This window comes from Nannospalax galili, unplaced genomic scaffold, assembly GCF_000622305.1.
Source record: "Nannospalax galili isolate Female #2095 unplaced genomic scaffold, S.galili_v1.0 scaffold398, whole genome shotgun sequence".
Lineage (NCBI taxonomy): Eukaryota > Metazoa > Chordata > Mammalia > Rodentia > Spalacidae > Nannospalax > Nannospalax galili.
In genome coordinates, this window is record NW_008341813.1 from 185,634 (window position 1) to 201,064 (window position 15,431).

The 15,431-nt window shown below is 38.2% G+C and overlaps 1 protein-coding gene across 1 annotated transcript; it reads right to left on the bottom strand.

Annotated features, from left to right (window-relative positions):
* Nucleotides 1-10,888: 10,888 nt before the first annotated feature.
* LOC103737540 (olfactory receptor 56B1) lies at nucleotides 10,889-11,848 on the bottom strand. The gene has a single exon (XM_008837360.1). The coding sequence runs from the start codon at nucleotides 11,846-11,848 to the stop codon at nucleotides 10,889-10,891; it is 960 nt and encodes a 319-aa protein (XP_008835582.1).
* Between the last annotated feature and the right edge of the window lie 3,583 nt (nucleotides 11,849-15,431).

Below are 15,431 nucleotides of genomic sequence, written 5' to 3' on the forward strand. Positions count from 1 at the left end.
AAAAAATTATTGAATTTTTATGTATTTACTATAAAACATCTTAATCATCTTTATACCCCTCCCCCATCCATACCCTCCCATACCCCCCCCCAGCCTACTCCACCGGATTTCATTCAGTCTGTCATTTATGTTAAAGCCTATTGAATCAAGTTAGTATATTCAGATGTTCCTCGGTGAAAGCTAATCCACTGGGTTATAGTCAGCCTATCTAGACTCACTCCCTCAAAGAAGATCAGCTCTCCCTCACCCAGCTGTAATCAGCTGCCAATAGTTCTTCGGCTAAGGTTGGGGACTACTGTCCATGTCCACAGTTCTATGCTGAGTTTTTGACTGAGTTTGCATGGACTGACACCATTTCTGTAGATTCATAGAAGCAAGGTCCCAGGAGCCTGTAAGACACTGTTTCCATATGGTCATGCACCTCTTCCGCTGGCTCTTACAATTTTTCCACCCTATCTTCTGCAACAGTCCCTGAGCCCTGGGTGGATGGAGTTTGATATAGGAGTCCATCTTATCCAAGGATCTACATTCAACAGAATCTTACTCTATGTTTTGATCATTTGTGGTCTTTTGTATTCATAACCCTCTGTTACATGAAGGAGCTTTGTTGATAATAGTTGATAAATGCATTAGTATTCTCTCTACTCCTTTTTCCACTATGCTCTGTGAATCTTAGGTGTTGGGGTTCCATTGTAAATGTGTCATGTAGGATTGGATACTTGTTCTCTGTGTGTGGCTAGTTTTGAAAATATGTAATGGTCTCCATCTGTTGCAAAAGAAGCTTCTTTGATGAGTGTGACTGGCCACTGTAAATACAAGGATCCATATTTACCATATAGTAAGAAATCACATTTCTTTAGGAATGTGACAGTCTTTGGGTTTTCTCTAAGATCTATGACCTCTCCACCCATGTGTATTTGACTATTTACAGTACCAAACATGAGTTCCCTCCCATTGAGTGGGAATTAAGTCCAATTAGGTAGCTGTTGATCACCCCCCAAGATAAAAGTGTCAGTACTGCTCAAATGTAGTTTACTGTGCTGGTCATTGTTGTGGGTATTAGAACTTAAAGCTGGGGTTGAAACATTGACTTCTGTTCTCCCTTAGCAGCTTGTATAGTATTCTCCAAAACTATGAGAGTTTGCCTTCAGGGAGGTGGCTCCCAGGTCAGTTCCAGCTCCATTGCTCCAAGTCCTATATTCAAAGTATGTCCTGTCTTCAACAATAGTGTCTTACCTTCAAGTTCTGGGAGGTAACCAAGGGCTGGAAAGTCTCTTGGACAACCCTGGTCAACATCTCAAAGGGCAGTTTCTCCTGTCTGGTACTGTTTCTTGTTATATATCCTTCAGCTATGCACATGGTAACATATAGAGATATTGTATTTGTAATTTTTCAGTAGGCTTTGAACTAATGCATTACCCTCTGGTTTTTCACACCAGCTAAGCATTGTTTATCTCTCCTTTCTCTCTTCCTCTCTAATACTCCCTCCTATGTATTTCATTTTCTTTCAGAATCTTGTTAAAAATAGTATAAATTATATTTGTATATTTATATACAATATAACAAAATCACAGGCAAGGTCACAGTTATAAATTCTTTTGTCTTCAAAATCTCCATCATATATTCCTTTCCAGAAACATTCTTTTAAACAGATTGTGTTGGCATTTTTATATTTTCCCTCTTCTTCATTCGGATGACTCTTTTACTATAGGTTATGTTGAACATTAAATGAGCCACCAGATACCCTTCTATATACAGTGAGAATTTAACTCAGTTACTACATCTGCCACCTGCCCTTTCCCTCTAGACATTCTGAGGTTTATGTCTTTTATTTATTTGAACATTTTGAGAGTAAGATAAGTAAGATATTTCCCCAAATTTAGCATGTATTTGATTCTTTACATAAGTTGAATTTTTCATTATTTATTGAATTTTCATGAATTTTACACAATAAATATTTATCATATTAAGACTCTCTCCCTTATTTGCAGCTACTGTTAGAAACTCCCCCCAGGTTTCACATATATTATGTATGTGGTTTTATCATAATTTATACGTGCTTTTTAAATTTGTGTTCCTAAGTGCCCTTGGTGTAGGTCTATCCAATACAGCCTGGGCAACTTACTAAGAGTGACATCTTTAAAGAAGACTGAGTCTCTCCATCCCAGCAGCTATTGCCAATAGTTTCTCAGCTAGGGTTGGGTATCCTTAGCCCCTTCCTTACTTCTATACTGGGATTTTGTCTTGCTTGGGTTTACATGCTACTTGTGCATGCTGTCACCATTGCTATTAGTTCATATGAGTAATAGTCCAGCTCTCTGGAAAACTCTACTTTCTGTGGTGATCTACCACCTCTTCCTCCTCTTCCACAATGATCAGAAGTTTGATATATGTGTCATATACAAGGATAAGCACTCTTCAGTCTTACATTCTCTGCATGTTGGCCAGGTGTTGGTTTCAATCAATATCTGCTGCATGAAGAAGCTTCTCAGCTCAGAGCTGAAAGATGCATTAATCTATGGATATAACAATAAGTCATTAGGAGTCAGTTTGATATTGTGCTTGTTTAGCAGAATAATAGGATTAGCCTTTCCCTTATGGCCTGTGACCTTTTTTAATCCCATGTTCCTGGGGATGATATCAGTGTCAGGTGTTGGCCCTATCTTAAGAGTGGACCTAGAATCCAATCAGAAGTTATTGGTTACTCCCATAACATTAGTGCCACTATTGTACCAGTTGTCATATCTTCCCAGGCCAGCTGTTGAAGCATGAAGGATTCACAGCTGGATAAGATTAATTGTTAATTTTTCTTCTGGTGGCATGAATAGCACCTTCAAGCACTATGATATCAAGTCAGTAGAGATGAAACTTTGAAGTCAGTACCAGTTTGACTTTTCCTTGTTTGTTCTACAACTCATGCATGGACTGTCTTGAGCAATAGGGTCCTACCATCAAATTCTAGTGTGTAACCAAGATCAGAGCAATGGCCAGTATTGCTTTAGGGTCTGTGGGACCCCTGGTCAACAGCTTCATTTCAGAATTTCATTGAGTTGAGAAAAATATTAATATGGAAAATGGAGACAGGACAAATTAACCATGAATGAGTAAATAAGTCCATTAACTTGAAAGCCACACTGTATGCCAATAGCTCCTTTGGTATGAATCATGGGGCATCTTCTTAAAACAAATAAGACTTGTGTGTCTGTTCTTTGGATGGTGGTAATATAAGACACTTTTTAAATTGGATGTACAGGGAAATAAATACTGTAAAATTAATTCACAGGGACCATTCAGACTTATCTGCAGTCTTCCTCACTCGTCTCCCTTGTTTTCGCTTTAATTGGAGGAAGTGTAAAAAGGAAAACCTGCAACGTGTTGGAAGTATAACAAATATGGAGCAGTCTGTCATCCCAACACACAATGGGCACTAGTTAAGAGGGGAAATCAATCAAAATCTTAATCAATAGACACATGAATTATGAAATAATGATACATATTAAACTCCACCCACCCAGGGCTCAGGGACCATTGTGGGAGAGGGGCAGAAATATTGTAAAATCAAGGGTAAAGTGCATGACCATATGGAAATAAAGTCCTACAAGCTCCTGAGACCTTGCTCATATGAATCTACAACAATGGTATCAGTATGCACAAGACCTATATAAACTCAAGCAGACAAATACCCAGCACAAAACTGTGGAAATGGGCAACAAGTGTCAATCTTAGTCCCAGAACTATTGGGAACTAATTACTTCTGGGTGAGGAAGAGCTGATCTTCTTAGAGGGAAGGACTCCAGATAGGCTGACTAGACCCCAGTGGATGAACTTGTGTTGAGGGACGCCAGGGTAAACTAACTTGATAGGCCTTAACACAAATGACAGAAGTACGAATTCCAGTGGGGGTGGGCAATGAGAGGGTGCCCATGGGGAAGGGGTATAAAGATGATTAAGAATGATTAAGATGTTCCACATGAAATACACAAAAGTTCAATTAAAAAATTACAAAAAAGTAAAATTTAAAAAAAAACTGAAATAATGATGCATACATGCAATGAACATGATTTTATCCATTACCATAGGGTTGTATACCATGGCAACTCAAATAAACCTAGGGGACATTATATTAAGTGAAATAAGCCAACGTCCTCCAACCTTCCCCTGGCCCCCACTGTGAAAGCCCAAGTTCTAATCTGAAGCAAACTCAGAGCTGGAACGGGAGGCCTCAGTTCCCTGGGAACTTGGATGTTCTTCTGCAGTTATTCCTATCATGAGACTGACTGTTCCTTGAACCCTGTTAAACTTACCTAAGTAAGCTTGTATAACAAAGCTGTGTAGCTAATAAAGCTATAAGTAAAGAACAGAATGTTTGATAAGCGTGGAGGGACAGATATAATTCCAAAAAGGGCTGAGCCTGGGGAACACGAAGGTACTGCAAATATCATAAAAGTACTGTAAATATCATGATGAGGTAATTTGGCTTGAGAAGAACATTTCTCTTCCTCTTGTTGTACTATAAATAAGGTTGCTTCTTAGAATAAAGCATGCACTGGTTCACACGCCTCTGCATCCCCTGCGTCCTGATTTCTTCTGCGCCTATACCTCAGGCCCCCCAAGCCCCTCAGGCTTGAATTGTGGTCACTGAACCGTGACACCCCACAAGTAGTGTCTTTTTAAAAAATTCTTTATTGAGTTTTGTGCATTTCATACAATAATTCTTACTCAAATTTAGACCCCCATCCACGCCACCACATACCCTACCAGCACCAGACCTCATGCATTCCGTCATATATGTTAAGTCCTATCTGGTCAAGCATTTGTACCCAGTTGTACTTCCATGCAAGTTATCCACTGAAATCTAGTCACCCTATCTAGAAATCTTAAGGAATACCTACTCTCCCTCACACAGCAGTAATAAGTTGCCAACAGTTACCAGGCTAGGGCCAGCCCACTGTCCACTGCTTTCGTTCCACACTAGGCCCTTGTCTGATTAAGTCAGCATGGATCTTGTGCACAATACCACCATTGTCAAAAGTTCACACAAGCAAGCTTCCAATGGCCTGAAAGCCTCTACTAGTGAAATGAAATTTCTTGCCTTTAGGTTAATATGGATCCTTATGTTTACAGGCAGATGTACCATACACGACTCATCAAAGAAGTTTCTTTTTGCAACAGATGTAGATTATTACAGAATTCCACAACTGGTCATGTACAAAGAATATATATGTCTAAGAGATGCCCAGCCCTAGGTTACACATCTACAGTGAAACCTCAATACCTAAGGGTCACAGAACATAGCGGAACAGGGGGTGGAGAGAACGCTAGTGCATCCTTCAACTCTCACCAGCGAAGCTTCCTTATACAACAGAAGGCGATGCACACAGGCCACAACTGGCTAAATTTTAGAGACTAAGAGACAGTGGAATGCATGTTCCTGGATAGGACTCCTGTATTGAACCTCCCCCATCCCCCCATGGCTCAAAGACTATTGTGGAAGATGGGGCAGAAAGATTGTCAGAGCCAAGGTTGGTCTATGAACACAGGGAAACAAGTACTATCTTATTTCCACTGTTTGGAATCTAAATAACTGGCCAACAGATGTTGAAAACAGGATGGTACTTGTCAGAAATGAGACTTGTGGGGATACTATTTTCATACGTCTTTTTAAGTTTTTAATTAGCATATAAAGAAGCCATTTTGTTGTATTTTCACACATGCTTATGTTGGTTTGAATACCCTTCTGGGCTCCTCTTCCCCATGTCTCACCCCCTTCACCCACTTATTCCTTTCACCCCTAGTGTTCCCCTTTCTACTTTTTATTGCCCTCCCTACCACCTTACCTTAAAGCAACGTATGCCCTTGTTTTAGACAACATTTTCTTAAATACAATACCAAAAGCACGAGAACAAAAAATTAACAAACTAGAGAACATCAAAATTAAATCTTCATTCAAGAACATTGGGAAAAAAAAGGCAAAAAGAAGAAAAAATATCATGGCAGAGAAAATTACCTAAACATCACATATCTAGTAAGGGTATTGGATCTAAAATATATGAAGAATTCTTTTTTGCAAATTTTTAATTGAATTTTTGTGTATTTCATAGAGAACATTTTAATCATCTTTCTACCCCTCTCGTAGCCCACCCCTGGATTTCATGAATTCTGTCATTTGTGTTAAAGCTTCTCTAGTGAAGTTAGTGTGCCCAGACATTCCTCAGTGCAAGTTCAGTCAAAAAATTACAGACTCAATTTTAAAACGTTCACAGAATTTAAACAGATTTATTTTCTGTAGAACTTAAAGACTGATAAGAAGAGAAAAAAAATCAGTATCATTTGTCCTTAGAGAAATGCAAATCAAAACCAGGAAATACCAAGTCACATTAAGATGACAAAGATGAAAATTTCTCTTTTTTTTGTAAATTTTATTGAGTTTTTGCGTATTTAATACAGAACATCTTAATCAATCTTAATCATCTTTACACCCCCTTCTTCACTGACACTCTCCCAGAGCACCCCCTAGAAAATTAAAAATAACAGGTATTGGTAAAGATAGGGGAAAATTCCAATATGTATATTGCTGGTGGGAATATAAAGTGAGTGCAGCTACTATGGAAATTTGGTTGGTGATTCCTGTATAGCAATTCGACTCCTAGATATGTGCCCAAGAGAACTGAAAATATTTCCCTACAGTGAGCAAAACCACAAAGTTTGAATACATAGTCCTCAAAATTGACTCCCACCTTTTGTTAAGAATATTTCACACTTCGTTAAAACTAATTCACTGTGTACAGGCTATACAGCAGGGACTGAGAGGAGCCAAGGAGAGCGACCAACTATGAGCTTTCTACGAACAGCACAAGGAAAAAGCAAACTGGAAAAATTCTTCCTCATTTACTACTTATCAGAATTTTTTTAATTATTAGTATTGTTTAATTTTTTTAATTTAATAACCACATGATTAGAAGAAGCATTTCATTACAGCTTTAACATATTCAGTAACACACCCCAGAGCAAGGATGCATCTCTTTCAAAAGTGGCTATAAAAATTTTAGATTCACAGTTGTATTAATACAGTTATACAATATTGATCTCAGTATAAACTCTGTAAGACATAAAATTGAATGAGTCTTTAACCTTTAGAAAAGATCTCCATTTCCTTTACACAAAAAAATCAACAAATTTTAAAAATGAGTTATATTGGAGGAGGAGACATAAAAATTTACATCATGTTAATTAGGACTCATTGTTTTTGCTACTAACACTGAGATGTTGGTGCATGTGTCTCTAATCTGTTTGTATCTGATTATTACTAGTCATAATCGGTTGCACTCAGATCCTTGGCACCTGTGTATGTCTATAAAGTCATCGGGTAGATTTCAATGATAAAGTACAGGTTTTCTGGGATATGTTCTCTGTTTTTCAAGCATTTTGAAAATTGAATATTTGTGAATTTCATATAGTAAATGTTGATCAAATTTAGATCCCCTCTCACTCACCTGCACTCACTCCACTGCCCCCACCCAAGTTCATGTATTCATGTATTCTAATTATACAGACTCAAACTTGTATCCCCAAATGCTCTTTGGTGTGGGTCCATCTGATGGAGCCTGATCAAACTTTCAAGGGTCTCACCCTTAAATGAGACTGACTTTCTCCCTCCCAACAGCCATTGGTTGTCAATAGCTCCTCAGCTGTGGTTGGGGTTTCTTACCCATTTCCTTACACCTATGTTGGGATTTTGTCTGACTAAAACTTACATGGTACATGTGTATGCTATCACCATTGCTATGAGTTCATATAAACTGTCTGGAAATTTTTGTTTCCCTGTGGTCACCCCACAACCTTTGGCTCTTTCAGTCTTGCCACTTCCTCTTCCAAAATGATCCCTGGACCTTGGGAGCAGAAATTTGATATAGGTGTCCTGTTCAGGGAAAAGCACTTGGCAGCCTCTTATTTCCTACATCTTACCCAGTTGTGGGTCTCTGTGTTAATCATCATCTGCTGAATGATGAAGCTTCTCTGATAAGAGTTGAGAGATGAATTATTCTATGGATATGACAGAGTCATTTGGAGTCAGTTTAATACTATATTTTATAGAATACTAGTATTAAGCTCGCCCCTATGACCTACGACCTGTTAAGCACAGGTTCCTAGGTCTGATATCCATGTCAGGCATGGGCTCCATCTTATAAAGTGACACTTAAATCTAATAGAAAGTAATTGGCTGCTCTCATAATGTATATGCCTGCTGCACTGGTAAGCATGTCTTGCCAGGCTGGTTGTTCTTGTAGCTCACAAAATCCACAGTTGTGTAAGTTGATGATTAATTATAAATATATCAAAATATATTTATACACTAAAGATATTCCCTGTGTAGCTTTGCCCACCACACGTTATTTCTTAATCAAATTTTGGTTCTCTAGCAGTGTGCCCCACTCCACTTCCACAGGCCTTCCTGTTCAAAGGCCTTGGTAGTCAAGAATTTGGCTCTCTAAGGGTAAGAGGGAAGGCTTGTGTGGTCCTTCCTTGCATCTTTGATAATGAGGGCACTGGAGTTCTGATTTTCCAATATTATGGTACATCTGGGTTTTCCTACTTACAACAAATGTTTAGCCTCAGGCCAGCTCAGTGGTAGCCATGCGCATGGTTGAGGAAGCAGTACATGGCTACTGAACTTTAACAGTGAATGTCACAATTACTCTAGAAGAGGACAGAAGCAGGTATTGAGCTAGCTCATCGCCCAGGACCAGTGATCCTCTCTGGCCTATCAAACCTATCAAGTCTTGCCGTCTGCCAAATACTTCCACGTGTTACTTTGCTTTACTTCCTAAATATCTGTAAGCTAAGTGGAAATGGCCTCCAATTTACAGAAACGATAAAAATTAGTGTCTACCAGCTAAATCTAAGATGCAGTATAACTAGATGGGAAGTTTAACGAATTCACTTGGGGCAAAGTTGTTTAACTTTGTTCAGTGAAACTCACACCCTGCTCTCCTGACCCATTTCATTCTCTCGTTGACTTTCTCCTACAACAAAGTTCTTCATTCAGTAATTTTCCGGTCAAACCCTGTGCTCACCACCATCTAGTCTCCACCTTCTCTAAGTTTGCTCTTCTTTCTTTTAAAAATATTTTAGTTAATATTCATACACATATATAATGTTGTAAAGCCAAATTCTCTCCTGGGAGGCCCGCACTCGCTCTCTCAGCTTTTGGGTCCTCTGTGAGGTGCGCTACAACCTTCTCAGCTCCCAGGTCCCACATGGTCCTTAAAACTGACAAAACCAACACAATGCCCCTCTAAGCTGCAGTTTGGGTAATAAAGATATTTACTCGGGCTTGCCAGCAAAGCTTATGCCATCCGGGAGGATGTTACTTACAAAGGAATGGATGCCCATGGATTCTTTCCCCTACATCTCGGCTGAGCTTTTAAGATCTGTGCTTGCCCAAGCACAGGCCAAAATGGTGATTTCCCACCACCTCCCTGGCTTGCTCTGTGTCTATTCTTAGACCCACCCTTTCATGTAATTGATGCTGACCAATTGGGTGGGAGGGGTGACTGTCTCTCCCTCTGTCTTTGTAGTGTCTTAGGGCACAGACATTCAGCTGTGGCTAGTTCTTTTGGAGGACACGCCTATCCAACAAATGCGTTTAGATCCAATCCACCCCCATTTCCTCCCCTTCAGTTCCTCCCCTCCCCTGCTTTTCCCTTCCAACTTCATGTTCTCTCTCTTTGTATGGTGGAAGCTGGGAAGATGGTGGAAAGAGGAACAATTGTGTTCTTCATTCTACATAGTTATTTTGTAATTACTTCAGTATATTTTTAAGAAAAGCCCTTCAAGTTCAATATACATCAGAGCCAGGATCTGAGCCTGGCTACATACACAGAGGCAGGGAAGACTGGCCTGTTCCAGGAGGAATGGGGCCATTCTCCCTTTTTTACACCTCTCTCACACATGCAAGCACAGAGATTCACAGATACACACATATGAGAAAAGGGATCACATAGCTCAATGTAACAATATATACTCGGTTCTTACCAATTAATACGAAAAATCTTTTATTATTTCCTTTGTACTTATGGGAACAGTAAAGAGAAAAGTGTTACTGAATAGACACAAGAACTGCAGTGGCTGGGCCACCTGACATGTTTTATGACATATACACTCAGAAACCTGATGTCAAAGAAGCCTAGATGTGGATGACTGAGGAACCCAAATCAAACGATTCATGCTCTCTTTCCTGTGTGCTTACCATTGTTTCAGTCCAACTGACTGTCTCAAGAGAAGGGAGCTTGAGCTCAAAATACAAAATACCAGCTCTCTAGACAGTGAGCTTCATGGAAAAGACAAAGAACAAATCTGAAGAGGCAGACAGAGAAAGAAGCAGCCATATATATGTGGTTTTGCTTGAGAAAGCAAAGTCATCCATTCATGTGCTAAGTAGCACTCCAGCACAGTCTGGTAAGGCTTCCCTATGACTGCCTCTGCATCACTTACTGCTGAGATGATGTTTGTCAGGCAGATGGGCTTTTCTCACAGGACACAGCTAACAAAGCACAAGCATGCCCTATAATTCATACATTTCTTATTACATTGGTTTTTATTTCAGACAGTACATGCACATAATCAGTTATGTTTTTAAATGCCATTTGATCAGTTTAGTAGACAGCCCATCTATGTTCTCAAATGTAAGCATTCACTTAGATTTCGTCAGTTTTAAAACTACTATGAAAAGATTTTGTTCTTGGCAGAAGTTTTCACAATTCTTTGCATAAAATATGAAAAGGAGATCTCAAAAGCATTCATACCCCCTCCATCCTGTTGGAATTTACACCATATAGTTTAGAAGAAGCTGAAGTCAACATATACCATGGAGAAGGCTTCTAGAGTGTTATTTCTTTTGGAAGCCCAGACAAAACACCTTCTGGAAGCCTTGCCTAAGTTCTCTGGTCCTGAGCGCATACACCATAGGGTTAAGGGCCGGAGGAATAATGTTGTGCAACACGTTGAGTAAAACTGGGATCAAATTGGTCTTAGTCTCTGCCAGGTGAGTTACTGAAATCACTACAACAACAGTGTAGAAGAAGAGGATAAGGATGAGATGTGAGCTACACGTGCTCAGAGACTTGGACACAGCTTCCGCTGAGTTCATTCTAAGTACAGAGCGTAGAATCAAAGTATATGACAAGATTATGAGGCCTAAATCGCTCCCCATTCCAAGCCATGCCAAGAGCAACTGGCAAATGCTGTTTGGCCTCCTGTCATCACAGGCTAGGCTTGTGACTCCAAGGTTAGAGCACAAACAGTGCTCAATTTCATTCCTGGAACAGTAATTCCTCTGGGCTGCAAGCACAGGCACTGGGATGACAAACAAGCCATTTCTGAGCACCATAAACAGGGTGGCTTTGAAGATCAAGGAATTGGTGACAATTGATGAGTATCGAAGAGGATAACAAATAGCTACGTAGCGATCAAAAGCCATGCAGAGGAAGATGCCAGACTCCATGCCTACAAAACAGTGAATGGCATAAATCTGAGCAAAACACTCAGGAAGACTAATGGCCTTGGCATCAAACCAGAAGATGGCCAAGATCTTAGGCATGATGGTGGTGGCCAGGCCCATGTCCACCACAGAGAGGATGCCCAGGAAAAGGTACATGGGATGCTTCAGAGAGGGATCCTGACAGATGATGATGAGAATGAGGACATTTGCCCCTATTGCTGTGAGGTAGAGTACTGCCATCGGCAGGGAGAGCCAGTGCTGCCAGCTGTGGATGCCCGGGAATCCCATCAGAATGAACTCTGATACCTGGAATTTGGAGCTATTGAAATCTTTGAAAGCTGCAGACATTTTCCTGTGAGGGAAAACTGTATGTTTTCCAATGTTGCTTTCCCCAAGCAGAATCATTATTAAATGACATTTTAAAACAGTCACCACAGTATACTTCTCAGTGCCACAACAGAATGAATTTTGTAAGTCAACTCTCATAATAATACATGATATTAATAAATTGCTAGACAGTTCTAGGGGTTTAACAACTGAAGGTAAACTTAAAGGTTAATATTGTATGAATTGGATGTGTAGTTAAGTGGTATAGTGCCTTCCTATCATAATGCTGGGGTTTAACTCTCATCACTGCCAAAAATTTTACAGTTAACAACGTTGAATCTAGGGAAATCTCAGCATAAATATGAAATATATATTTGTTGTATCTTCAATTATCCTAGATGGTATTACCACATAAATACTATTATAGATTTTTTCCTCAATAAATATATAAAATATTTAGTTGACTTAAAATATTTTAAAAATAGTAATTGTGTAAAACACTAAAATCAATGAACAGAAACTTTTCATTAGATACGTGTTTTAATACTTAGAAAAATTAAAATCTACTATATTTAAATAAAGCAAGTTACAACAATGCTCAATTATTTGATATCACCTCCATTTACCAGTGAGGAGAAGCATGCAGTCTCCCACCACATGCCTTTTTTGCTTTCTGCAGTAGTTACTGTGTGGTCTATGCCTTTGAGAACATATGGCTGTTCGAGGGTGCTCTCACTGTCCACGCCTCTCTTGGCTATAAATTGAAATATTTGAAAGAGTCTATGATTCAATATTAGCCATTAGCTGGTTAGTTCATATCACAATTTACAATTTTAAACTTAAAATATTGGAGTATTGCTAAAGCAACAATTTTCTCTAAAAATACAGTTACCCTTTATCTAAACATTTCTACATATCCAGAAATTTTGTAAAATTGAATGGATGTCCTTTTATTACATTATCTTTTTCTCAATGTTGCTTGGCTTACTTATTTATGAAGAAATTATCAAAACTGGGGTTTTAGTATGGAATTCAGAGAAACTTAATTTTATAGCCAAATCGTTGTTGTTAATATAAATATTCATTAATCTTTTATACAATCTGGTATAATAGGTCTTTATATATATTATATATAATTATATATATATTGTATATATATATACAAATATATATGTTAAATATATGTTATATACATATATACTAAGTAGGGTACATGAAATTGGGTGGGTGATAGTGGGGGGCATTCAGGTGGGGGAGAGTATCTAATGCAATCAAAATATATCATATGAAATTCACAAAAATTAATTTAAAAATCATTGCCATGAACTCGTAAAGATACCCAGAAACAAGCTATGTTGAAGAGCTGAAGATCAGAGGTTGGATCTATTTTTGCATTCTACTTTGTGCACTGACATGATAAGCTTACAAAACCATGGTGTGATGGAAAGTTAGGTGATTTTTTTCAACTTAAAGAATCATATAATGGGGACAGGAGACGTACCTTAACATTTTTAGTTGAGTCCTAGTGAACCTTTAAAAACATAAAGACAGAACTTAGGTGCATATAAAATTATGTTATTATTATTATTGTGTTGCAAACAATATGAGATATACCCTCAAACTGTAGTTACTTATAATGTTGCACTGCAAAATCTCCAGAACTTAACCTATAAAACTGAAACTTCATAACCACTGAAAAAAATATTCTATTTAATAAACATGTCACTTATTCATAATATTGAAAGAGCTAGAATGGAATGGCCAGAATCATGTTAAAACTGGACTGTATCTTTTTGAAGGTTCTGTTGTCTTTTCGTGTCTTTTGTATTATGAAAAGCTGCTTATTAGGCAAGTGTGATTAGCAAACTAGCCTGCCTCATCCACACACAAAAATACTTCCCTGTGGCCACTCAAGGGCATCCTTTCTCTTCATCACTAATATTTCTGTAATGCACTTGGTCACATATAATTCTCATTTCTTCATTATTTGTTCTTTCTACAATAATCTGGTCTTCTAAAACTGCTCTACTCCTGCTTAAAGTAATTTAGGTTTCACATTATCATTCAAATGAAGTCCAAACTTCCTTGTTCCTTACGCACAAGGTATGCTCAGGTGTGGCTCAGACCAAACTATGCACCACATTATGGCCTTCCAGTCCTTATATGATGCGCTTCAGATGCATAAAATACATGAATATATAAAAGTATTAATTTTGCAAGACATTTCATTACTTATATTATGGTGGAAGGTAACACAGATTTATGAGCACACACACAAATGCTTATAAAGTTATGTAGCAAAGTTTTTAAAATATTTTAACTATTACTTTTATTTTATGTGTATGAGTATATCTCCTGAATGTATGTAAGTAGCAAAATTTTAAAACAACTTTAATGTACAATCTTATCAATTTAGTTATATTAATTGTAGGTTTATTCTTGATAGAATAACTGTTACACAAAATAAAAAATTGAAAGGAAAACAAATTTTCCTATATTATCACCAATAAGAAACAGTTATCTATTTGGTTATTTTATATATATATACTTTAATTGACTTTTTGTGTATTTCATACAGAACATCTCAGTCTTAATTATCTTTATACCCCCCCCCATCCCCACTGGCACCCTCCTATAGCCACCCCCCACTGAAGCCCATATACTGTCATTCTGAGCAGAGACTCACAGCCTAGGTTCTTGACAATGAAGGAGTTTTCCACTAGGAAAATAAAAAGAATTTTGATAAAGAAGATTTCACATGTGACAAAAATGTGTTCTCAGCTGAAATACGGGACTGAAATTATGGAATCCTGGAATTTATGGACAATATCACAAGCTAAGCAACCCAGAGATAATTGAGCTCCTTTGGAGACATAGGGAGAAAGGCCTACAGAGAAAGCTGAATTCCTATGATGCTAAATCCCAAAAGTGTAGCAACGATATTAATTCAGAGACATATATTCTATTAATATAAGGCCATACAAAAATGGAAACCAAAATGATCCTATAATGGGTGGCAACCTTTGAATTGTTCTTAAGTATAAAAATTCAGAGGATTTCTCCCTTAGTAACACTTGTCTCCTACTGTTCTTCTCTCTTGGGTTCTTTCTTTCCCTTTACCTCCCTGTTTCCTTTCCATTATTCTGATTCCTGCAGTTACATCTCTGTACAAACTCACATATAAGAATTTGGTGATAGGATCCACATATGAGAGAGAACATATGTTGTTTGTTTTTCTGAGTCTGTGTTACTTCACTTAGTATCAACCCTTTACCTGCAAATTTAATAACCATCCTTTTTTTTTTTTAACCACAGAGTTGAACTCCATTGTGGAAATGTACCATTACTAAGGGAGAAGTGGATAAAATGGGGTTATTTGGAAGGGGGAGGCAGGGTTATACAAGGCAACTTTGGGATAAAGGGAAAGAAGAAGCTCAAGAGAACTGGAACCATAGGAGACTCGTATTGTCAAGGGAGAAATGGAGAAAATGGGGATACTTTACATGTGGATACAATGGCTGAATGGAGAGAGGAGGGGCAATAATGCCCAGCCAGTTAAAGAAAAAAACAGATGGAATCATACTAGTCCAACAACCTAATGACA